Source organism: Poecilia mexicana, unplaced genomic scaffold (assembly GCF_051168715.1).
Source record: "Poecilia mexicana isolate PSO_F unplaced genomic scaffold, ASM5116871v1 scaffold_19, whole genome shotgun sequence".
In the NCBI taxonomy this organism is placed as follows: domain Eukaryota; kingdom Metazoa; phylum Chordata; class Actinopteri; order Cyprinodontiformes; family Poeciliidae; genus Poecilia; species Poecilia mexicana.
Genome location: NW_028263388.1, coordinates 23320600 through 23345875, shown reverse-complemented (window position 1 = coordinate 23345875; position 25276 = coordinate 23320600). Strand labels below are relative to the sequence as shown.

Here is a 25276-nt window from a genome sequence, read left to right as displayed (position 1 = left end):
GTCCTCGTCATTATCGGTAATTACTTGTTACCGGTGTCGGAGATGTTTGCACGGGAAATAAGGAAATCTACATATGCTATGTGCCGTGGACGGTTTACGCCTCGAACTGGACTGCCCGAACGGATAAACGGTTCCGATTGCTGCTAGTAGTTTCGAGAAGGAGTACAACAACAAGGTAAGCTCACGGAACCTGTTCAATCCCTGATTTCCGAAATAAAATTTAACTGGGGGGGATTTGTTTACTGTCGAACATTTTATTTATGCTTCAATTTCTATAAAAACAAGACTTAAAATGTTAAAGGTTAAGGTGTTTTTATATGTTATAGTCTGATCTTATGTATATTAGGAGTGGGCATTTATCGTATCTAGGCCTGTTGATAAATGTTACTGGACGATAAACGATAAATATAAAGTTATTGGGATAAATGATAATATTGTTGCTTTGAGACAATTTTCAAGGCACAATAATGAAAAAACACACTCAAATATGAATAAACTTTCCATTTTAGTGAACAGTTAACATGAGAACTGGAAGACATTTTAAATATCCAAAATAAACAACAATAATAAAATAAATAATATGAATTATGAAGACTTTGTAAACAAAATTATTCTTCAAAAAAGGGAGAGTTGAGACCAAAACACCAGACTTTTATCATCCAGTTTTTGGTAGAAAGAAAAAAAACAATAAATCATGCAAATGAAAATTATTGAACTCATTTTATCATGTGATTAAATTACTTATTGTTTATTGTGACAGGCCTGATTGTATCATTTATCACTTACCGTGACAAAAGAATTAAGAATTTTGATTTATCATTTGCATGATAAATTTTAATGATAGTATGATCAGAATTTTCTTTTGTCATTTACTTCAGTGCATCAATAAATATCAGTAAATTGAAAACTTGTGAAAAACGCACTCAATTTGATGCAGTAACTAATTTTGAGCAGACGAGGGAGCTGTTTAATTTACAATACAGACTTAGAAAACAGTAAATCATCCAGCATGGAGGACCCCATACCGGCTCACACAGCCGAGAGAGACATCAATAAGGTTCAGTGGGCTTCCACTGTGTTACAATAACAGCCTGGGAATACTCCGAGTTTGAGGCGTAGCGCTCAAACGAGACACGAAGCCATTCGGAAAAATGATCAAGGTCAGTATTTTGTTGGAGAAAACACTTTTCATGAATAAACATTCACTTTACACTCATTCTGGGTTCATATTGACAAACATATTGCGTATAAAAAACAGAATTTATGACTTGGAATACAAATATAAATATGTTATTTCTCAGCTATGAATGATCAAATGAACATCTGTCCATGTTCTCTTCATATTCAGGACAATGACTAAATAAATAAACATTACATAGTCTTAAGTGCTGCTTCCCCTCGTGATGAACTGAAGTTTTCCAGATTTGTGAAAAATCACAACCCAATGCAATTTAAACCTCAAATAATTACACAACTGTCACGTTTTTGGCCAAAACCCGACAAAAGACGTTACAAAATATTGAAATTTGTATGTTTTCTGCTGTCTCATGTTCCAGCTTTATTTCTGTTGCAGCAACTTAATTTACTGCTAAATTATTTTGTTACTGAAATAAGACAATTTTGCACTTAAAAACTATTATGTGGACCATTTGACATTTGTTTTAAAGCAACTTGATGTATTTTGTATAGAAGAATAGGGTAAAACTTATCCAGGTGTGTAAAGCTGGTAGAGGAATACCAAAATGACTCACGGTGTTTGAAATACTTTTCAGACTTTATTTTTTAATTAGGAAACCATGCATTTGTTTCATTTCATAGTTAAATTGGATTTTATGTGTGCATATCACATAAAATCCATTAAAATTTGAGGTTAAGACATGAAAATACGTGGAAAAGTCTATGAATACCTTTACAAGGCACTGCATGTGATTTTTGCTTCATGGTTTTCCTGATAGCTGTTCAAAAACAAAATAAAATCCCATCCAAAACCTGAGAGGAGTTTGGTTCTGTCGGCCGGTCGGTCAGGTGAAGACGGGCAGCGCCGGGTCTGAGGCGTGTTTCTGGATCTCAGCGGGTTCTGAGCTCAAGTCCAGGTTCACCGGTAAAGACGGGAAGCGGACCGTCTCACACAGGCTCACGTCGGGTTCAAGGGTCGGTTGCTGCGGTAACGTGGGGGTGAAGCCGGCGTGAGTGTCGGTGTCGGGGGTGACAGTCGTGGACATGGTGTCGTCAGAGGCTGCGGTCATGTGGATCCCGCTGGATAACGACTCCTGGGACTTCTTGGAGGATTTCAGATCCATCTGGTCCAAACTCTGAGGGAAGGAAAAAGATGCTGTGACATTTACAAAACATTATTTCAGGTGAAAATTAGAAATTCAAGTTATTATTATTGAGTTTATCTAAGGTTGATTGTTCTTATCGATAAACTAACAATTAATTAATGTGTCCGTTTTCTTAATCTGATTTTTCTCTTGCATTAAGAGCACCGACCGTTTTTCTAAACGGCGAACTAGGGCTGTTGTAGATGGAGAAAAGGAAGAGTAAATTCCCACCAATTCAGAAATACTGAGACTAATCTCAGAAATTTTAAAGAGTTTGAAAAGTTGAAAGTTTGCTAGAAAAAAACTCAGGAATATCGAGGAATATCCCTGTAATATTGAATAAAAAAAGACAATTTTTGAGTTTGAAAAGTCAAAAATTTGAGAAAAAGCCTCAATTTTTGAGGTTAATCTTAGACATTTTCTAGAGTTGAAAATTTGGTTACAAAACTCAAAAATACAGAGATTAATCTCTGAAATGTTTAGCAAAAAAAAGGACATTTTTGAGTTTGAAAAGTCAAAAATTTACTAGAAAATTTCTAATTTTGAGATATATCTTGAAAAATGTCACAAATTTCAGTTTCTTTTCCAAGAATAAATCAGTTTTTTCTAGCAATTTAAGCAACGATCACCAGCGCCCTCTGCTGGAAGGCGCCCAAACTACAACACTAGAAGAAGACCTAAACGGACGTTATTAGTTCATCAAATTTTAGTTTGAGAAATTAATTAACAATTAGTAAATGAATCGTTTGCATCCGTAGTTAGTTCTTTGGTACGATGATTCCACCTGTTTGGAAGCCCTGCAGTCCATCCGAACTGGGGAAACTGGGTATCTGCTGTCCAGTACTGGAGCCCCAGTCCCATACAGGGCAGAGGAGTCAATGGGAAGCATTCTGGGAGACACGGAGCCGTAAGCTGGGGGAACTGGAGCCATCTGCCTCTGCAGCAGCTGGAGGATAACGTTGATGTCAGCCGTCATTCGAGTTTCCAGCCTGGAGGGGAGAGAGACAAGAAATGATGATGAGTCATTAGATACATCCGTCTGTCATCCATCCATTCATCCATCCATCCATCCATCCGTCTGTCATCCATCCACCCACCCATCCACCCATCTGTCTGTCATCCATCCATTCATCCATCCATCCATCCGTCTGTCATCCATCCACCCACCCATCCACCCATCTGTCTGTCATCCATCCATCCATCCATCCGTCTGTCATCCATCCATCCATCCACCCACCCATCCACCCATCTGTCTGTCATCCATCCATCCATCCATCCATCCATCCATCCATCCATCCATCCATCCATCCATCCATCCGTCTGTCATCCATCCATCCATCCATCCACCCACCCATCCACCCATCCATCCATCCATCCATCCATCCATCCATCCATCCATCCATCCGTCTGTCATCCATCCATCCATCCATCCATCCATCCATCCATCCATCCATCCATCCATCCATCCATCCATCCATCCATCCATCCATCCATCCATCCAGCCGAGACGGTTAGGCTCCTATGCATTCACCAATCATCTCAAGGAGCTCTGATGTTTTAATACAAAAAACGTGTAAAAACACTTCTTGGATACTTTACACCAAAGCAGCAGAGAATACTGAAGACACCTGTTGAGCTGTGACTGCAGGACTTCGAGTCGCGACTCGAGCTCACTGGGCCTTTCCTCTGGGATCAGAGCCGGGTTTGGGTTTGGGTTACCGGTGGAAGAAGATCGTAAAACCTGATTGGACAGCTGCTGTTGATCTGGCCAGAATCGATACATTCCCGGCAGATTCAGCGATGAAGCTAAGAAATCACAGAGTAAAGATTATTACCATGGGAGTAGTATTAGTAAATTGTTGCCCCAACTGTTTCCAGTTGGACACAAAAATTTGCCTCCCTGAGAAATAAGACACTTCAACAAGTTTCTTCATATTTTTTCCATTAGTGCCATTAATAACGTCATCCTCACTCTACACAACAAATATTCCCCTTTCCTCAATTTTTTAGTCCCTGCTACTAAAATTAAAACCTAAAAGTTTAATTACTTCATAATATATGCCATTTTTATGGGTGCAGGAGTTTAAAATAAATTTTTAAAAATATCTTAACCTATTAGTAATCATACAGGATACCATTTTGAAGAGATTTTAGCACCAGAAAATGAAAAATAAAAATAATCAGTTTGCTCTACACTTGTAAGAACGTCAGTAGAAAACTGTAAAATATCTACAATATAAGTACATTCCTGACAAAACACTCAAACTTTTATATTACGCTCAGAAATTTTCTAGAAAACTTTGATATTTTTTAATTTAAAAAGTCAAAAATGTTCCTCTTTTGAAACTCAGAAATGTAAAAAAAAAATTCTAGAAAATTCCTTTTCTGGCGTTTCTTGGTGGAAATTTGCTCCTTTCTTTATATCAATGGCCCAAATACGGCGTTGTACTCAGTTTACTGAAGGAGCAAATTAAAGTTTTCTTGATTGACGAGTTTGTGACGATGTATTTATGTGAGCCGTACTGTTGAAGCGTTATGCATTAGTAGTTCAGAATATGAGAAACGAAATGTTTTTCTGTTTTTTTTGCATTGGTATCAGCCGATACTAAGCCTCCGATATCTGTATCGGTATCGGAAGTGAAGAAAGTGAATATCTATAACAACCTGACCGAATTGTGTGTAGGTTCCATAAACTACAAGACAAGAAAGTTAAAATGAAATAAAATAAAAAGGGCGTCCAGGAAGGTTGATCTGAAGCCTGAAGGAATTTCACGTTACTGCAGTGAAACTGATTTTATCGGTTGCTTTACGTCGATAATGCAACGTAACGCAAGACTCGTCTCTACCTTGGTGGCCCTGGTTCAGCGCCGCATCCCTCCCCACCGAGGCGCCGCTCTGGGGCAGCTGTGGGGCCGCAGTGGGGAAGGGGCCCGGTCTGGGGTCGTCGGTGGGGAAAGGGCCCGGTCTGGGGTCATCACTGGGGAAGGGGCCCGGTCTGGGGTCATCACTGGGGAAGGGGCCCGGTCTGAGGTCATCACTGGGGAAGGGGCCCGGTCTGAGGTCATCACTGGGGAAGGGGCCCGGTCTGGGGTCATCACTGGGGAAGGGGCCCGGTCTGAGGTCATCACTGGGGAAGGGGCCCGGTCTGGGGTCATCGGTGGGGAAGGGACCCAGTCTGAGGTCATCACTGGGGAAGGGGCCCGGTCTGGGGTCGTCGGTGGGGAAGGGGCCCGGTCTGGGGTCATCGGTGGGGAAGGGGCCCGGTCTGGGGTCATCGGTGGGGAAGGGGCCCGGTCTGGGGTCGTCGGTGGGGAAGGGGCCCGGTCTGGTGGTGTGAGTGGGGGGCTTCGCCAGATCCTCGCTGGACTGGGAACTGGAGGAGCTCCAGACGTCGTCCCAGCCGTCCTGAGGCAGCGAACAGTGGCAGGACTGGTGGGGGAACGAGTCTTCGTGGTCGATTCCATCTGCTCAAAGGAAAATCTCCGGATGACGTAAACCTGCCTAAACGTGATTAGAGTCGGATTTAAAGCCTCGTTTCCTACCTGGTCTTATTCTGCAGTGCAGGGGGTGGACTCGGTGCCGCGCTTTGTGCCGATATTCACCGTCATCCCCAGATTCATTGGTTATTACTGGCGCAATTTGATCAGTCTGAAGATCAAAAATCACATTTAATATTCAGCCATAGCGTACAGGAGCTTTCAAAATGTCTGATATGCCTCGACTTTTTCTCAATGGGCTTTTTGGAGGGAAAGATGAAAACAAATGATGCGTCTTTATGAAATGAAAGGAAAATGATTCATATTCTAATCTATGAAAAAGTGTTTTATGTATTGGTATTCAGTGTACTTTTCAGCCAGTTTTCGGGGCGGAGGGGTTTAAAGTAATGCTAGTCAACATAGCTGGAAAAAAGTATCATGAAATAAGCATTTCATATCCGTCGATATTGATAATTATTGATTAGCCTTTTTATTTAAATATCTGAAATACTGCCAAAGTTTCCATTTTATCCAGTTTTCACTGCTGCTGATGTGGATTTTTAAGTAATCATGAGGCTCATTTAAGAAACCTTAAATGGCGACTGCACAAGTTACTCAACAGGTTGTTGCTAGGTAACCAAAGAGTGAGTGAGTTGCTAGGTAACCAAAGAGTGAGTGAGTTGCTAAGTAACCAAAGAGCGAGTGAGTTGCTAGATAACCAAAGAGTGAGTGAGTTGCTAGGTAACCAAAGAGTGAGTGAGTTGCTAGGTAACCAAAGAGTGAGTGAGTTGCTAAGTAACCAAAGAGCGAGTGAGTTGCTAGATAACCAAAGAGTGAGTGACCAAACTAGGCCAACAGAACTTGGTACGGTTTGTGTTTTTTGCGGTGGAGATGGTAGTTGTAATCTGTAATCTTTTGTTTTCATTTCTTGTTTTCTTTTTTTAAACAAAGTTGCATCAAATCGTTTCTTTGCGGAGATTCTCCAACGCACGTCTCGCAGGTCGTAGGTGATCTCCAGGTTCCTCCAGAAGTTGTCGGCGAAGCTCGGGTACATGTCAAGCACATCTAGCAGGTCTTCCCTGGGGATGCGGTGCAGGTCGCAGTAGGTGATGGTGCACACGTCCGCATTGGACCGACCCGGTTCGTCGTACAGGTGGATGGGCTCGCCGAATATATCGTTCTTTTCTACAGGGAATAAAAAAAAAGAATTTTTCATGCCAACACCAAAAGCTGCATTTCCATTAACATTAGAGTTGCACAAATTGAATTAACAAAAATAAATTTACTAAATAGAAACATGACAATCTTTTAAAAAAGTGAATGTTTTTCAATTAGAAAATTGCAATGGAAACACTTTTTCCGAATCACATGATCAACAGCTGGATGTTACTACAGGCGAAAAACGACAGAGATGACAGGAAGTAGCAGGAGGATGATGTTTGTTTTTGTCTTTTTCCAGGCAACGTGCAGCTGGCTCTCACAGCATCACACATTTCATTAAAGTTGTGTATCATTCGAACGTGTTGAATCCTACGATTGTGTTTGTGTCATGAGTTGTGGTTTGTGGTGGTGAGAGAGAACAATGATGACCCAGGTTGTGATGAAGATGATGAATTTAATAATGAATTTGGCTCAAAACAGTCTAGATCAGGCAGCACGGCAGAGACAATAACACACAGCTAAATACCGGTAGCAACTGACAAAAGACTGAACATAGAGCAAGGTAGCCTCAGGACTATCCAGTTCAACTGAGAACTACTGACTACAGACATACGAAGCCATCTGACAAGGATCTGACAAAGGACAGAGACAACAGGTGGGCTGAAATACACAGGAAGTAATTAGGGGAACTAGGCACACCTGGGAAACAATTAGGGAGCAGACAGGACAACACAGAGACTCACAGGGAACAGGATCACAATAAACACAGGAAAAACCCAAAAATAAACACAGAAAACCCAAATCCTAACAGTTTGGGCCATTGTAGATATTGAAAAAGTACATTTCTGACAACAACTAAAAAAACTCTGAAATACTGAGATAAATTTAAAGAAATTTTTCGCAAAAAATGTGGAAATTTTTGAGCTTCAAAAGTCAAAATTTTTTTACATTTGAAACAGCAGCTATGGTCAAACAGTAGCTGCTGTTTCCAGAGTTGTAGTAAAGACCACCAAACCCGAGACCAAGTCAAGACCAAGACCATCGAGACAAGACCAAGACTTTTAGGGTTCGAGACCAAGACCAAGACCGGTATCAAGACCAAGACCAGTATCGAGACCAAGACCGGTATCCAGACCGGTATCGAGACCAAGACCAGTATCGAGACCAAGACCAGTATCGAGACCAAGACCGGTATCGAGTACTACAACGCTAGCTGTTTCCATTTGCTTCATGGAAGCAGGTCAATTTTGAAATAAGTAGCATTTGCTAGGATTTGCTAGCGCATTTGTGACATCACGTGCAAAGGGGCCAATAGAAACACAGCTACCTGTACCTAATAAACCCACAACAACGTAATCCCTCATGACTTGGATGGAGCCACGGGAGATGAAGAAGAGGGAGTCCAGGAAGTCTCCACAGTGGATGAGCGTGTCCCCTGGAGGAGCGTGGACCGTCTTGATCCTCATAGCTAACGTCCGCAGACAGGCTTGACTGCCTCCATGGAAAGCCTTGCAGTTCTGCAGCAAAGAGCGATTGAGGTGCAAGCAGATGTCTGCCTGCAGCGACTCTGGAAACCCCTTCAACACCTTTAAAAGGAGCAAAACAAACCCATCCTCACATCAGAGATTAAATGTAACTCGTTGATACCTGACAGAGCAGCTAATGGAGGACACACCTTTGCTTTACTCACAGCATTCATGTCTATGCCGTTGGTGTAAGACCAGGCGTGCTGGAAGTACTCCTCCAGCCGTTGGCGCAGGCTGCCAGGAATCTGGTGGAAGCGGATGAACTCTTTGACCCGCAGCATTTGGGTGTGGTAGCGGGTCGTGCCGGAGTAAAGCCTCTGGATGATCGCCGACACGTTTCCGAATATGCTGGCATACATGAGGGCTGCGACGGATTAAAAAAGAGGAGAAAATAAGCAATTATAACTAGAAAACCTACGTGAATCAAATATGATTGATCGGTTTACTAAAATAATTATTAGTTGTAGCCCTGAAATGGACAATAAGTTTATACGATAAGTTTATTATCATATCTTTAAGTAGCTTTAAAGCAGAGTTTTAGAGCCACGCTAAATACAAAATAAAACATTGTAAGAACAAAATTTTAATTATACTACAATAAGGTCGTAGTATTACATTAATAAAGTCATATTTCGTATTATCATATTAGAGAATGTGATAATCTTGTATCACTATTGATAATATGAGATTATCAAATAACACCAGAATAAAGTCATAATATTACAACTTTATTCTGGTAAGATTATGACATCTGAAAATATTGTGACCTTATTCACATTATTAGGAGTTTATTCTCATTGTTTTGACTTTATTCTGTACAACTTCTCCGAATGTTACAACTTTATTGTATCAACATATTTGATAATATCAGAATTATCAAATACTATTATGACTTTGTTCTCATAATTTAAGAAAAAACATTAATGCTTGGTCGTAGCTTTTTGTGTTCTTTGAATCTAACTCACAGCCGATGACCATGACGCAGATGGAGAAAATCTTCTCGGAGTTTGTGTTTGGCGAGACGTTCCCAAACCCGACGCTCGTCAAACTGCTCAGGGTGAAGTACAGAGCCGTCACGTATTTGTCCTTCACCGACGGTCCAGAGGTGGAGTCGCTTTCGTTGTACGCCTTCCCCAGCTGTTCAGCCAGGTTGTCCAGCCAGCCGGTCTCCGTGTACGGCCTCTCCACGAAGCCGATGGCGTACCAGATGCAGGCGAGCCAGTGGGCGATGAGCACAAAGGTGCACATGAGCAAGAAGAGGACGGCGGCGCCGTATTCGGAGTACCGGTCCAGCTTTCGGGCCACGCGGACCAGCCGCAGCAGCCGAGCCGTTTTGAGCAGGCTGATTAAGGTTGCCATCTTTGGTTTCCATGGGCAACAGGAGAGAAAAATGTCATGCAAATTTAGACAATCAGAATTAAAATACAATCACTTGGGAAAGTACTCCTACCTCTTGAACTCTTGGTGTGTTTTTTGGGGATTTTACATAACAGACACAAAGTAGTGCTTAATCTAAGGGTGTTTTCACACCAATAAATTGCAATATTATGGTCTGGTTTGCTGTCGCATTGCATTGTCAAAAGAACCAAAACAATTGAAAAACCTGTTCCTCTCCTTGCCTGTGGTGGCGCTGCACGAAGAACCACTGAAGAAAATGACAAAAAAAAAAAAAAAAAAAAAAAAAAACTGAAGCAACTTTCTTCTTCCTTGGCTAAAGTGTAAACAAAAATGGAGTGGAGTCAGATTTTAGCAGTTGTAGGATTTCTCTTTGTTCTTTGGTTTGTTTTGGTTGTTTTTACCCAGAATGCCCTGTGATGTAGTCCGCTTCCTGCTTTTGAAGCAGTCTCCACTACGCTTGGCGTTCACATACGCATTCAAAGCGCACCAGAGCTCACTTTAACCAAACCAAGACCGAAGTTTAGAGGCGAACCAGAGTTCGTTCACTGCAAAAATATAAAATATCACCAAGTATTAACTTACTAACTTATAAGTAACTTTTCAGCAAGATATAGGACCTTGTTTTAAGCCAACAACTTAATATTGATGAAGTACTAAATTTACTAGCAGATTATATCACTTATAACAAGACATTTTTCCCTGTTACAAGGAAATTAATCTGCCAGTGGGACTAGAACTTTTTCACCAATAATGAGTAATTATTTACTTAAAACAAGATTCTGTATCTTGCTGAAAATGTTTTAAAAGTTAGTTTTGTCCTATTTAAAGTGTTCTAAGATATTTGCACTCAAAACTAGACCAAAATTACTTGGTAAGAGTTTGTATTTCTGTAGTGACTTTTTTTGGTCGCATCAGAAAATTGCAGACTGCCGAATACTGACGTCATAGTTCAGTTTTTCATTCTGCTGATTGACCCAGATGGACCAATGAAGAGAGATAATATGACCAGAAAAAGGCACAAAACCTCTAAGAATTATAAATATGAAAACTATCATACTACAGCTTTGGTGCAACACAACAGATTGTAGCAAAGAAATGTTCACCTCATCAGACCCAGATCTGAAAATGAGAAGGTCAAAGGGCGTCGCTGCTAGCATGTCAATCGGAAACCAGCCCTTGATGTAATGCGTGGCTATCCGGCTCGGCTGCGTGACGACGACGTCATTGTGGTCCACATACGTGGTGCGGAAGTTGATGATTATGTCCACGATGAAGAGCACGTCCACCATGAGGTCGGCCACGTTCAGAGGGTTACACGTGTAGCCGCATCGTCTTTGCCGCGGGTTGCCGTGTTCGTCCAGCAGGAAGGCGGCTGAGTACGGGGTGAAAACGGCCGTGTAGAGGACCAGCAGCAGAATGATCCAGTCCCAAAAGGCCTTGAAGGGGCTGTAATGGAGCAGGATCCACCATGTTGTTTCTGGAACCTGGAGTTTGTATTCTGGCAGAACGTCCGACTCCAAAGACAGCACCTGCAGGCGGACAGCGGTCCGTTATCCCATGACCGAACATTACGGACACCACACATGGCAAGTACAGGAGTAAAACTCTGCCAAAAATCTCAGAAACTCTTAGAAAAAAAAGTGGAAATTTGTAAGAAAAAAAATCAGAAATTTTGAGAGAAATCTTTTAATTTTTTTTAGGAAATACTTGGAAATTTCTCAGAGCTGAAGGTAAAAAAAAATCTTTGACTATTAAAGCTAAAAAAAAAAAATTCAAAAAATCTAAAATGTTTGACTTTACAAGCTCAGAAAATTTCAAAGTTTTTTCTTGAAAAATTTTGAGATCAATATCAAAATTTACATTTTTTAATGGAAATTTACTCCTGTCAACAATGACCCTAATACGGTGTCATGTTTTTCCTAACCTATAAGCACTTTTTAGTAATTTCTTCAACGTGTAAAATATTTTCACCTAAGGCCAGGTGATAAATCGATTCTATCAATTAATCTGAATTTTGGTTTCTGAAAGCTTTCTTTTTTTGGAAAATTTTAATTTTTAATAAATTGTTTAACTTCATATCAACCATATAGCAAAGTATTAGGGCTAGAGAAAGATTTATTTTTTATTTAATGACAAGAATAAAATCATAATATTACAAGACTTCAGTTGTACAAGAGAGTCAAAATAATGCAAGAATAAAGTTGTGACATTAGGAGAATAAATAAGTAATTTTGTGAGTATGCCAACGAGAAAAATAAAAAAATAAACTGACTTTGAAGCAATCCAAGCTTATTTCTCATTAAAATAACTTTTTTCTATTAATTTTAAGACATTTTTCTGGTAAAATGTTGTCTATATTCTACTAATCTTATGATACTCTTGTAATTAAGCTAATGAATGAATGTTTCAAATAAGCCATTTTTTAAAATATTTTCTGTCATTTTTATTTCTTTTTTTTTTAGAAAAGAAAGTGAAAATTGATTGAAATTTGAAACTGGATCTGATGTGAAATGATCAGATTTTATTTCTAAGCCCTACCATCGTGTCTCTCGCTGAACAGAGCCTCAAACCGGTTTTTCTAGAAGACATTTCTGTTATTTTATTAATTAAGACGTCACAGAGACTACGTTTTGAAGAACATGTCTGCTGTGATTAATGTTGTCCAGGCTGACTGACCATCTGCGGGGCTGAAATGATGAACTGGATGTTGCACCGAGTTAATTTCGTTCCCCTGTCAGTGCTGTTGCTATTGACTTGCCTAATTTCAAACAAACCTTCTTGAAAAATACCCCTGACCTTCCTGACATATCTGTTAGCCATATGAATCCATACTATTGCACAGATAGATCATCCCACAGACAGGAGCTGGAAGGTCACAGGTCGGTGCTCGCTCAACGTTTGGCGTTTGTTTACCGTCCACGGTCCAGTGGTGCAGAACTGGGAGCCTGAGGGCTGCGCTGGTAACAACTGCAGCTCTCAATTGAACTGCCACACGATGCATCTTCATCAGCCGCCCACTGATTTTTCCATTAGAGGGTTAATTAGCAGTAGCTTTCCATCATGGCAGCAGAGTTGGGACGTTGGTTCTCCTCTAACACCGAACCCGGTGAAGTCACAGACAGATGGATGAATTTTACTGGTGACTGAGTGAATTCATTAATTCAGAGAGCATTTCCTGGCTCTGCAACAAAACCAGGATTCACAAAACATTGCTCTGGTTGTTTAAAGTTAGAGGGTTCTTTATTATTTAATTACTAAGAAAACAATACTTAATTAATATTAAACAATAATAATTAAGTAATTATTCTTAATTATAATGATTGATAATATAAAGTCCCCTTTGGGATTAATAAAGTGTTTTTAAATTTGAATTTGTTTCATCAATCTGAATAAATGTCCTCTAGACAACAGCAGGGCTGAGCGATACGGCTTAAAAATAAAATCTGGTTTTTCTTTTAATACCAAATCTGATTTAAAAAAAAATTTTCTTGCGTTTTTTTCTAAAAAAAAAAAAAAGAAATCAAAAAGTGGCTTTTATGGAGTTGTACATCAGGATCTTACTGCCAGACTACGAGATTTTTTGTTTTTGTTATACTGGGAAATTTTTTGTTGTTTTATATTTTATATGACAGAATATTAGGGCCATGCCAAGAAAATAAGAAAAATGTAATTACGAGAACAAAATCATAAAAGTTGAAATGTTAATATTATGATGTCTTGTAATACTTTCTAGGGCTGTTGTAAACGAATATTTTAGTAATCGAGTAATCTATCGATTATTCTTACGATTAATCGAGTAATCGGATAAAAAAAAATCTAAAATGAAATATTGGTAAATCTGGCATAATACCAGTGTTACTATCAGATATCAATATCAGTCCAATTTTTCATATTTGAGCATCCCTAACAGTTGTTTTTTTTGTAGTTTAGAAAACTAACCTGTAACAATAATAGCTCACTTTCTAAGTTAACCAGAAGAAAAGTTATAGAAAAATCTGAAATTATATTGAATTTAATAACAAAGAGGCAGGCTCACAAATATGCTTATAAAAAATGTCTACAATCCAGCTTTTAGTTTATGTATTCATCTTCAGTGAGTTTAATAGATTAATTAAACTCACCTTGCCACCTAACCTGTCACGCTTTGGGTTTGAAAATACGGGAAATGCCGCCTGCAGTGGGAGGAGAGGGCGAATGAACGAACATGGGATGGAGGGGAGGAAATAGACCAGCGGACTGACGAACCGTTAGACCGGGGGACGAACACGGGGGAAGCAATACGGGATATTTACGACACCTTCACTGCTCACACTCAGAAACTCATCTACCAGCCATGTACGATGCGCTCCGCCACCCGTTTCTTCAGACCGGGATATGAAATTTATTGTGCGGTTCGTCGGTAAAGCTACATTTACACGGTAAGCATCAGCTACTCAGCCGCCCGCCCTGTTCAGGCTATCCGCTCACCTCAGCGCTCTTCCCGCCGTTCGCTTTCAACCAGCAGCCCCGGAGGAGAAATGCTGCCGTACTCCAGGCATTCCCCCAGTCATTTTAAGGATGCTTATTGGTTCCCCAAAAACGATAAAAAGTCGGGCATTATCATCAATCAATAAAATCCCCACGGGCCAATCTTGAAGATTGGACTTTATGCCGCTGAGACTTAGCTTTTGTCAACAACTCAGAGGCGGAAGTGAGAGCTCCGCGCAACGCAAATGAAGTCCTGGCCGGAACACGGTGCGCTAACTAATAAAACATAAATTAACGAAGCTTCGAGGCAGGTAAATTTTCCTCGAGGAATTTTAGTAATCGAGGTACTCGAATCATTCGAGGAATCGTTTCAGCCCTAATACTTTCACTTTATTCTTGAATTATTTCGATTTTATTCACATGCAACTTTAATTTTTTAATATGTTGACTTTATTCCCTTACAGGTTTTATCTCATAATTTAGGACTTTATTCTTGTAATTTTATTTAATTATTTTTATTTTTTCTTAATATGGCACTAATAACCTTTTGTAGTTCTCATAAAATTACTTTATTCTCCTAATATCACGACTATATTCTGTTGATATTAAGACTTTATTCTAATATTATTTTGATTGTATTCTAGTAACATTGGGACTTTATTCTTGTAAAAAAATAATCTTTGCCTGAGTGTCAGTTTGTTGTGGAGTTGATCTGAATTCAAAGTTCAGATAAACAGAAGCTGTAAAATTCGTCAAACAAGATGGCCACCATAACTTTGAACTATGGAAACCCAAGGAGTTCATTGGAAAAACAAAATCCAGATTTAAAGAGAATTAAATATTAAAAACCCTAAGATTGGACGGCATTCGAGCCTTGATGCGGTTCTGGTTCTGGCCGTACCTGCGTGACCTTCTCTGTGACGTTCTGAGCCCGTTCCTTTGCCTGCGGCGGGCTGAGCAGCTCCATCCTGACGGCTGGATCCTCGCCCTTCATGGGGCCAAACCCAAACCTCACCTGGAGGAACGATGTGTAGTTTAACCTTCAGGGTTCGTACCACTGCAGGAAGCCCTGTAATTTCAGTTAGGTTTTTGGAAAGTGCTTGATATTCAAACTGGACAGTTTGGTAATAAACTGCAATCTGATGCTTGCTTAGAAGCCTAAATTTGGACAATGGTATTTGCAGTTGAAACCAGATGTTTTCATACACCTATCAAAAAAACTTTTTTTTCTCACTATCTGAAGTTAAATCAGATTAAACTTTTCTTATTTTACATCAGCTAGAATTGGCAAACTGGCAAATTAGCAAGAACATTTTTTAGAGATTTAATTTTAATTTGAGCAGGAAAGTAATTTAACATGATTTGTTTGGGTGTTTATTTGTCCTAATTTCTCAGTGACTTGTTGATTTGTGTAATTGAAACTAATGTTGGGTTAAAATTTAATAGGTTAAACAACATTATTTAAATTGGTGTTCTCAGACCAGTCAATCGAGCTGGACGACATATGGCTGAAAAACATATACAAGCTTTTCCTATCAGTCAATATCAATAATTATTGATTAGTTTTTTGTTTTAAATATCTGAAATAACGTCAATCTGGTTGTGACCTTTTCTATTTTATTCACAGTTTTCACTCAATGCTGTTGTTTTTTTAATTTTTAAGCACTTATGAGGCAAAGTGGCAAAACTTGAAACTGCTACAAGTCACTCTATAAGCTGTTGCTAGGCAACCAAAGAGTGAATGAGTTGCTAGGTAACCAAAGAGTGAATGAGTTGCTAGGTAACCAAAGAGTGAGTCAGGTAGTCTGTTCCACCAACCACCTGTGAATGGCTAAAGTCTTTCCTCTTTCAGTGATTATAATGAATATTGGATATTTTATCAGACGTATTGATACTGATCACATGTCTATTGTGATGTTATTGATTTATTGTCTAGCCCGATTTGAAACCTTAAAACTGTCATATTTTAGTTTACCTTGGCCCTTCTGTACAATACTATCACAAGAGATTTAAACTTGTTGGACTATAAAAGTTTGAAAACTTACCTAAAAATGATTGAAAAGTGCTTGAATTTTAGAGTGGGGAAAATGTAAGAGCCTTAACTCTTAGTTTGTACCTTTTTATTATTCACTGTAATGTTTACATAAGAGTTTGTAATCTAATTGCACTGGTGCTGTACTTATTTTTAATATACTTTTCTTACACACTTAATAGTAACACTTGGGCAAAAACCAATGGTACTTGTTGGGTGGTAAAAAAAATTATCTGACTAGCTCATCAAATCATTAAAAGTATAAAAGTAAGTAGAACAAACCTGATTTGATCCAGAAACTTAGACTGTTTTAACCATCACTGGTAGGATCCTTTGTCGCGCTCCAAAGTGTCTTGTTCTGGATCCATGTTTGGGCAAAACTGGCGCTCTTCCTGCTAGCGCTGGGTGACTGCTGTTGTCGATGTCAGACCTCCCAGCCTGGCTGGCTCAGAGCGCAGGACTGCCCTGCAGCACACCAACATTGGAAGCCAATCGATGCCACACTATAGCTGGCAGGAAATGACGGGAAGATCAATAATGGGCATTGATAACAAAGCGAAGGGGAGACAGTCACTGGGTTTCCCTTTTAGCATCACGTCAGCATGGCGACAGTCTTGGAGGGAGTTTGAGTTGGGAGAAAAAGTTTTATTATTTGTGATTCAGTGTTGGAAAAACATGAAGAGAAGCTTGGTTGTAATGTATTGCTCCATTTGAATTTGTTGCATGCATGTTGTTTATGTGGGATGCTATTGACTGACAGTATGGCAGTATGTAATGATCCATGATGTTATCCTAAAGTGTCCTTCAGCTGTACCCTTCAGCATCAGTGGCAGTAAAATGAATTTTATCAACATGAACTACTTTAGGAGTTTATATATCTCATGTAAATGGAGGAACGTTCCACAGAACATTTTTATTTTCTATCACATTATGCTTTTGTGTCATACATCAAGTTTTTGTTTCACAATTGAAGGAACCCCAAAAACTGAAAGTTAAAATCCAATATGGCTGCCTTGTGGATAAACAAGCAGAAAGAAACCACTTCCAACGCTGTTGCTTTTTATCTCATTTAAACACCAGCCTGTTGCCTAGCAACCCACGCTGAACTGCAGCGCGTTTGGTCAGCTGGTTTTACTGCTGTACAATGGCTGCTGGAAAAGACGCCTGCTTTGTTGTTCACTTATCATCCAGAAACGACTTGCTGCATTCTTGTTGGCTGTGCAGCGGGATCCACTTCTACTTTTCACAGATGTACAGTTTCATAACTGTGCATCTGTTTGGAGCCATTTTCAAGTGAGTGTGAAAGTTGAGTTTGGGGGCGTGGCCAGCAGCAGCTTATTTGGGTTTAAAGTGATAGGATGCTCTAAAACAGCTCAAAATAGGCAGAACTGTGCAGACTGAAATCTGATGATCTAATAATGATTCTCTGCAGTAAAGCAATGATTTATTTATATCCTAACCTGTTCAAGAAAAGATAGCAGGTCACCTTCAAGGAAGTTTACGCACTAGGAACTTTGCTGTATTTGGGTTTGTGTCAAAATATTTAAGTTAACAGCACATGGGGGGATTTTTAAAGCAAACTTTTGTGCCTTTTTTATCTTATGTGCTCAATAGTAACCAAAAAAAATTAAATGGATTTATTGAACTCAAACTAGCCTGATTTTTGTAGAAAACAGATCAGTAAATCATTGCAGATGCAAAACATAAAAAAGATCCAATTCCTACATTTTTTAGGGTTGATTGGTTTCTGACTTGGGCTGCAGGGTTTGCTTTGGGCTGAAAGCAAGTAATAAATAGGAACCTATTTTTTTCCACCTAATATTTTTCTTAAAGATGTTATTTATCTGTAAAAGATGAAAAAATGTCCATCTGCAGCAACCGACTGCTTGGCTCAATTGTAGAATTGAGGTCGGCCACTGAAAGTCCTCCAGAGGGCCGCAGATGGCCCCCAGGCCGCACTTTGAACACCCCTGCTGTCGCCTGTAGACTTATTCTTTAAGTTCAAGGAAGCATAATAAGTCTGGGACTGAAAACCAGTTGATAGGTTTTGAATTATGGAGAGCAAAATGTGTTTTCTAAATATAATGGAAACGTTTTCCTTTAAATCTGCTACTTTGACACTTTTCCAACTAACTGCTCTTCATCAGAGCTGGATGGAAAACAATTCTCTCTTAATGGCAACCACATTTTGATTCTTTTAATGTTTTTTTTTCTCCACAGGTAAAACATCCAACAGCGTCTCTTCTCTGCCACAACATGCCCAGTTCCCAGCTCTTATAAAAGCTATCAGATGGCAAATCTTCGGGTCGCTCCAAATATGCAGCGTCGCCCCGATCGTCTCAGCTGTCGGCCTGGATATTGTCCCACACTCTCACTACATCTGGGAGGTCAGTGAGGGCCTCTATGAGAGAGGAAGCAGCTTCCATCTGCTCCTGATCCAGGCAGGAGTGATTGCGAGTGACGAACTCCAAGCCTGCAGATGTGATGTGTAATCCCAGCCCCTCCAGGGAGCCGCGCACCTTGTTCAGGTCTGACACCGCACAGACAAACTGCAGAGAGACACGCACAGCCAGATGTTACCGTCTTACTGAGACCGGGAAACGTTTATCTTTCTGAAATAGATTACAGTATAAATACTGGAAACAAACGTCATGCAACCCTCCAGGGCTGGGGTGCAACCTTTACAATGCACAGACATTTCCCAGCGAAATAAAACTAATTTACCTGACCTTTCACAAAAAGTGAAAGGTCAGTGAAATATTGATAAATATCCACTATAGGAAGTTTTAAGATAAAGAAACACTTAACCTTTTGCAAAAAGAGATTGGATACATTTTTTTTAATAATGAATGTTGGTATTTGTGGAAAATAATGTTAAAAAGCACAAAGTTTAAAACCTGATAAGGAAAATCAACCTAAAAAAATATTGTTGGTGCTTCTAATGTCATTCCATCATAACAATTTAATGCAATTATTCTGTCAAAATATCAAAAAGTGCTAAAATATGCATTCATATATGCATATTTTAGCACACACGCATATTTTTCATTATCACTACTTTTAATGAAAAGTATTTAGTTGCTGTGGGAGTTCAAACAAACCTGCAGGTTGAAGACCTCTACTCTAGGGTTTGACTGTTTTTGGCAAATTCAGATCTCACATTTATATTTCCAATTAAAAGCAGTTTGTATTTCACTATTTGGCTGAATTTTTTTAGCACAATCTTAAATTACATGTGTGAATTTTAAGTTATATTTTTAATTTTGGCATATTGTTGCGACACACTGGGTCATAAATCAGACAAAAACAAAAAATCCTAGTAGAATTTTACTTAACTGTGAAAGCTATGAGCATATAAAACTGAAGATTTTTCTCACTTTATAAGATCTAAGCTTGAATGTGGCCGTTATGTAAAATTTAATTCCAGTAAATTGCAGGACATTCTTGTTATTTTTTGTCCAACTATTTAAAACTTTTTAAAAAAAATCATGTGTCACAATATGACAATAAAATATTGTCATATTACAAAAGACTCAATATCACAAATTATACGGCAAAAGATGCAAATCTTACCAAGTATTTTTGATCTAGTTTCTACTGTGAATATCTTAGTGAAGTTCCTGAAAACTTACAGGTAACTTTTCAACAAGTAACAGGAGCCTGATCGCATAATATGGGAAAATGTTTTGCTATAAGTGAAATAATCTGCTAGTGGAAGTAAAACTTGGTTGCTAGGTGACGGGCTGGGTTTGCCTAATGTTGCTAGGTAACGGCAAAGTGCCAGTTGACTGTCAAAGAAGTGATTTGCTAGTGGAACTAGCACTTTTTCATCAACGTTGAGGGATTATTTTCTTTAAACAAGCTTCTATATTTTCCTGAAAAGTTACTTATAAGTTAGTTTTATTGCATTTCAAGTGTACTAATATATTTGCACTAGAAAAAAGCCTTTAAATACTTGCAATTTTGAGTTTTTGCAGCGTAATTTGACTCCCATTTCCTAAAGCCTCCAAGTTGAATTACCGTTTTTGTCCATTAGAGGGCAGTGTTCGCACCTTTGTGTTTTTCAGTTTGTACTATTTGCCTCAAATATAATATTCCAACAACAACAAAAAGCACAGTTTAAATAGACACAAACATTTTGCATGTGTTGATGTATAAAATAATGCTGTAGTTGTTCAGTACATGTGTATGCCATCGGTAACCCATTAGAGAGTATTGGGTTGAGGTAATTGGAGTCTGACCTTCAGCTGGAGCTTCTCCTCCTCATCCTCGGTTTCTTGGACGTCTTCAGCTCCGGCCTCGATGGCCATCTCCAGCGCTTTCTCTGCGGAGACGTCCTCAGCGGGCGCCGTCACCACACCCATCTGGATAAAGTTGTGACGAGCTCCGTCAGACAGTGTCCCTCTGAAGACAACAGAGTGAAAACACTTTGTTTTTATTAGAAGTTAACAACAAACTGAGAGTTTTATTGATTGGAAAATTCTAAATAAATACTGAGTTACTGACTGTTACCAGTTCTGTGGAGAAAAATCAATATAGTAGGTTTGTCAAATATATGACATAATGTTGTGTTTGTCTTCTTTGACTCATTTAGGTTTTCAGCATCCTCTGAAATTATTAAGTCTAATGTGTACCGATCTTCATAAATCAATACAAGGCTGCAAGAAAAGTGGCATTTTCCATCCTGATAACATTTTTTAAAGGAAATTTTATTTACAAAAACATCATAATCCATCTTATTCCTTGTTTTTTGTTGTGCGCGTTTTATTTTATTTCCGTTTTATTGTTTTTGTTTGTCGTGGTTGATTTTGTTTAAAGTGGCCCTCGTCCTCTTCCGTACACACTTGTATTATTATACTAATGTCAATATTATTACTTGTCACTAAAAGACAATATTATCGTTTATCGCAAACGTTACTGGAACAATTCGTCTTCCAGCTGAACTGTTCTCGCCTAAATACAGTTTGGTGTTTATCCTTATTAGACATAACATCATCTGTTTGATGTTTTTCTCCCTGAATTATTCACTTATATTCTCCACATCCTCTCAAACTGATGTAACTATATCATTGGAAACAGCAGAGAGTTATTAAATGTCATCCTTCAATCTATCAACTTCCATAATGGATGAAAAATTTTGTTTTTATTTAGTTTTTAACAACACAACACTGAAAATATCCAGATATGGTGGCAAATACTATAACATGTCAATGTGGTGATAATTGTTCTAAAAATATGGAGAACCTGCTGTGACTTTATTTATATTAAAGCTTTAAAGTCGACTTAGGAACTTATGAACAGAAATTAAAAACATCCTGTGGGGAATAAATATGATGTAACACAAACTTCTGTTAAAAATGGGAAGAAAATATGACATTTAAGTAAAGCTAATGTGGGTTGTTCTTCATAAATCAGTAAAAGTCCACAAGAAAAATGGCATTTTCAGTTAAAGCTGATCATATCTTCAACCAGAACAATAGTTAAAAAGCTCATAACAACTGGACTCATTCCACATAGTGAGAAAAATAGTAAAGGAAATGAAAATAATCTTCTAAAGTTGTTAAAAAAAAAACTGTAGCACATTTTCTGCAATAACAGAAATGTTCAATAAATGACAGAAAAAAGGTTTGATGTGTGAGTAAAAGCCTAACGAACAGAACCAGCAGAAAACGAAGCCGGTACAGAACGCTGCGGTGGCTCAGCGGGAGGTTCTGACCGTTTCTTGGTGAGCAGGCGTTTGATCTCCTGGTGGGTCCGTGTGTTGTTGTCAGTTAGAGTCTCGATGAGCAGCGCACAGCCGCCGGGCCCCCGCGCCTCGAACATGTGCTGGGAGGCGGGTTTGGCTTTTTCCTGGGGGCAGAAAAAAGCCAAATCAGAGCAAAACATGCCAACATGCTTCTAATAGAACAAAAACTGCATTAAATCATATTTATTTTTATATAAAATAAATATGCTACAACGCAAAGTTAGTGGCATTAATTAACTCACTCGCTCACTCGTTACCTAGCAACTCGCTCGTTCTTTGGTTACCTAGCAACAATCTGTTGAGTAACTGGCGCAGCAGCAGTTTAAGTTTTCTCCATTGTGCCTCATAACTGCTTAAAGGAAACTGAAAGGAAACGCTTATATCGTGATTCGTTTCTTCGCCAAGTCATTCAGCCCTAGTGAAACATTAAATATAACGCACTCTGTCACAATTAAAATTAAGAAAAAGCTTCTGGAATAAAACACCAGAAAGTGTAAAAATGTATGAGTCGTACATTTTTCATTCTAAAGTTTTTTATTTATTGTTTGTATTGTGCTAAACTGTTTGTTTTATTAATTTTAAATAAATAACCTGATATGCTTTTTTAGATTAAAAATACTTTATATTATTATTATTCTCTTTTTAGATATAAAGAGCTTGTTAACTTGTCTTTATTGCACTACGATGTATTTTGTTTATATTTATAGAGGAATCACAGATGAAAACTGGCCTTATGGCCAACTCTGGCATATTTTGTAAAGTGCATTGCCCCTTTTGAAATAAAGTTTTAATTAAAAAAAATAGCAAGGAAGATAAAAGTAGCTCATTTATGCTAGCTTGACTTTGAGAATCTTAGCATGTAGATGTGCTGCAGAATTCGGTGTGTTAAAAAATAAAAAAAGAGGACCCCCACACCAACCTTCTGACAGATCGTAAGTAGAGCAGGTGTTTAAATTAGCTAATCAATCATTGCTGTGTTCAGACGATCGCTTATTAATAATCGCAACATAAATATGTTTTCAGGCTTGTGTGGGAAATGTTTGCATGTTTTTTTATTTGAATCCTGACACATTAGTTGTCTGTTGTTGCTGCTGTTGTCAGTCAGTTGCTATGGCTGAGTTTGTGTGTAGCATAGATAGAACCAGATTTAATTTTAACAGAGTTGCTTTCCAGCAGCATTAGCAACAGACAGCGAGTAAAAAATAGCCTTTTTGCCTTCCAGCGCTGTGCGCATGCGTAATATTTCCAGATTTAAACAATAACATGCAACGTGGCTATATAAACGGACTGAAAACTTAACTGAAGATTCAGCAAGGATGCAGGCGATTCTGCCACCCCCACTGACATGCCACCCCGGGTGTGTGTCAGGTCTACCACCTCCATCACCACCAATATTGAAATTATGAGTGTACATACTGCATTCTTGATTGCTGCATCTATGGATGCTTTGGGGATGTTCTTGCTCCTGCATTGTTCCACTAAGTTGGCCAAGTTTATATTCAGTTCCGGGTTGGATCCACCTTCTGCAGATTAACAACAAATTAAAAATAAATAGCTACAATTACAAGAATTAAAAAAAAACATGACGGTAGCCTGAACTCACCCTTCACAGCTATTCTTATCATCATCCCAAACTTCGAGATCATTTTTCCTCTCGCCTCATCCTTCGGACCCTTGATGTGCTTGACCTTTGACCACTTGTTGTGACCTGCGCAGAAGGCGGTGTTAAGCCACAGCGTGCGGACGGGACACGTCCAGCACGGCGGGGACAGCCATCGTGAAGCCGATAAAGGGACACGCCGCACCGGAGCCGTCTCGACCAGCCGTGGTGGGCGCTGGGTCCGCAAAGCCCTGAGCAGAGTGAGCCCCAGCATGCCCTTCACACCCACACAACCACAGCTACAGTGAGCGCGGAGGTCCGCTAATCCCGCTGCACATGTGGAGGCGGGCGGACTTCCTTCATACAGCCGCAACTCTGCCTCCCTGAATCAGTCAGCCAACTACAATGAACCGTTTTAGTTAAAATACTAGATGAAACTGCCCAAAGTTTTCTGATTCACAGCTATGACAGCTCTGGAGCGCAGCTGCCCTTGTTGCGGAGCCACTTCTTCCGGGGTTCCAGTGACGTAACACACTGACCTGTCAAAGTAAAAGTAGTGTTAAAACGAACAAACAAAAAGAAAAAAACCCGGATTTTTATAAAACACAAAGCTAAACCTTTCTGTTACATATATAATGGATAATATATAACAGGTAAAAAATGTTATTATTAAAGATGAAAGTAGCTGTCAACATGGTGTAGATTTCATAATATAATTTGGAAAGACTAGAAATTGTGACATGTCAAAAATGTAAATAGTATAAAATGGGAAATATTTGGATGAGAAAATTGGGGGTAGGATTTATTAAGCTTCATCTTCTTCCTACTCCTTTACAAACTGTATATGGAAAGTTTTTCGTGTTTTGATTATTGTTGAGATATATATTTGTATTTTCTTTACCTTATTTTTATACTTTACTTATTTGAAATAAATAAATATTTAATTAATTTAGTTTTTTTTATCATTCATTAAATTCATTTGATTAGATGGGCTTTTATGAACAGGACTTTTGAGATACTATTTAGAAATTGAAGAGTAAAAAAATAATTAATGGTGATATTAACAATAATAGTAATGTAAACGGTTATAAACATGAAGCAGAGGAATCAAAATATAATCCCTTATTTTTACTACTAGTAGTAGTAATTTGAGCACTAATACAACAGTAGTAATATCAATAGTAACAATTATAGCAGAACTAATCATAGTTAAATTATTAGTAATAATAATAGTAGGGGTAGTGATAGCAGTACTCGTAATAGTACAAATAATAGTATTTGTAACAATATTTACAGTTGTTACTAATTGTAGTGGAACTTATAATAGTAACAGTAGTTGCATTATTGGTGGTACTAATAGTTATATAGTAATAGTTACTAGTAGTAATGCTAATTTATAGAAATACTACTAATCAATTTATTGTCTGAATAACAGTAAAGATTTTAGTAATGGTGTAGTTTCAATTGTAATAATAACAGTATAATTAGCAATGGTAGTAATAGTAATAGATTTGTAGTAGTAGTAGCAGTATTAGTCGCTGTAATAAAA

At 38.6% G+C, this 25276-nt stretch overlaps 2 protein-coding genes across 2 annotated transcripts; both read right to left on the bottom strand.

The window, feature by feature from the left end:
* Positions 1–1558: 1558 nt before the first annotated feature.
* kcnh6b (potassium voltage-gated channel, subfamily H (eag-related), member 6b) lies at positions 1559–15358 on the bottom strand. Its single transcript, XM_088016603.1, has 11 exons — positions 15251–15358; positions 10986–11411; positions 9450–9843; positions 8634–8848; positions 8292–8544; positions 6789–6982; positions 5864–5969; positions 5168–5785; positions 3950–4127; positions 3106–3310; positions 1559–2312 (listed from the first exon to the last, which is right to left on the bottom strand). Exons 1-11 carry the CDS (start codon positions 15341–15343, stop codon positions 2022–2024), a joined length of 2973 nt encoding a protein of 990 aa, XP_087872729.1. The 5' UTR covers positions 15344–15358; the 3' UTR covers positions 1559–2021.
* A 3205-nt stretch (positions 15359–18563) lies between these two features.
* taco1 (translational activator of mitochondrially encoded cytochrome c oxidase I) lies at positions 18564–24261 on the bottom strand. The gene is made up of 5 exons (XM_015000572.2): positions 23731–24261; positions 23544–23650; positions 22098–22231; positions 20623–20785; positions 18564–18930 (listed from the first exon to the last, which is right to left on the bottom strand). The coding sequence occupies exons 1-5, from the start codon at positions 23999–24001 to the stop codon at positions 18721–18723; spliced, it is 885 nt and encodes a 294-aa protein (XP_014856058.1). The 5' UTR covers positions 24002–24261; the 3' UTR covers positions 18564–18720.
* Positions 24262–25276: the final 1015 nt, after the last annotated feature.

Bases quoted from the DNA above. Each gene is read 5' to 3' on its own strand.
- kcnh6b (XM_088016603.1), bottom strand. From the start codon at position 15,343: ATGAAGGGCGAGGATCCAGCCGTCAGGATGGAGCTGCTCAGCCCGCCG. The intron at 6,983-8,291 runs GTACAGGTAGCT...TATTCCCTGTAG, and splicing joins CGTTGTTGTGGGTTTATTAG to AAAAGAACGATATATTCGGC. The intron at 2,313-3,105 runs GTGGAATCATCG...TCCTTCCCTCAG, and splicing joins ACTGCAGGGCTTCCAAACAG to AGTTTGGACCAGATGGATCT.
- taco1 (XM_015000572.2), bottom strand. From the start codon at position 24,001: ATGCTGGGGCTCACTCTGCTCAGGGCTTTGCGGACCCAGCGCCCACCA. The intron at 23,651-23,730 runs GTGAGTTCAGGC...GTTAATCTGCAG, and splicing joins GATAAGAATAGCTGTGAAGG to AAGGTGGATCCAACCCGGAA. The intron at 18,931-20,622 runs GTCAGACTCCAA...GTCTCTCTGCAG, and splicing joins AGGAGAAGCTCCAGCTGAAG to TTTGTCTGTGCGGTGTCAGA.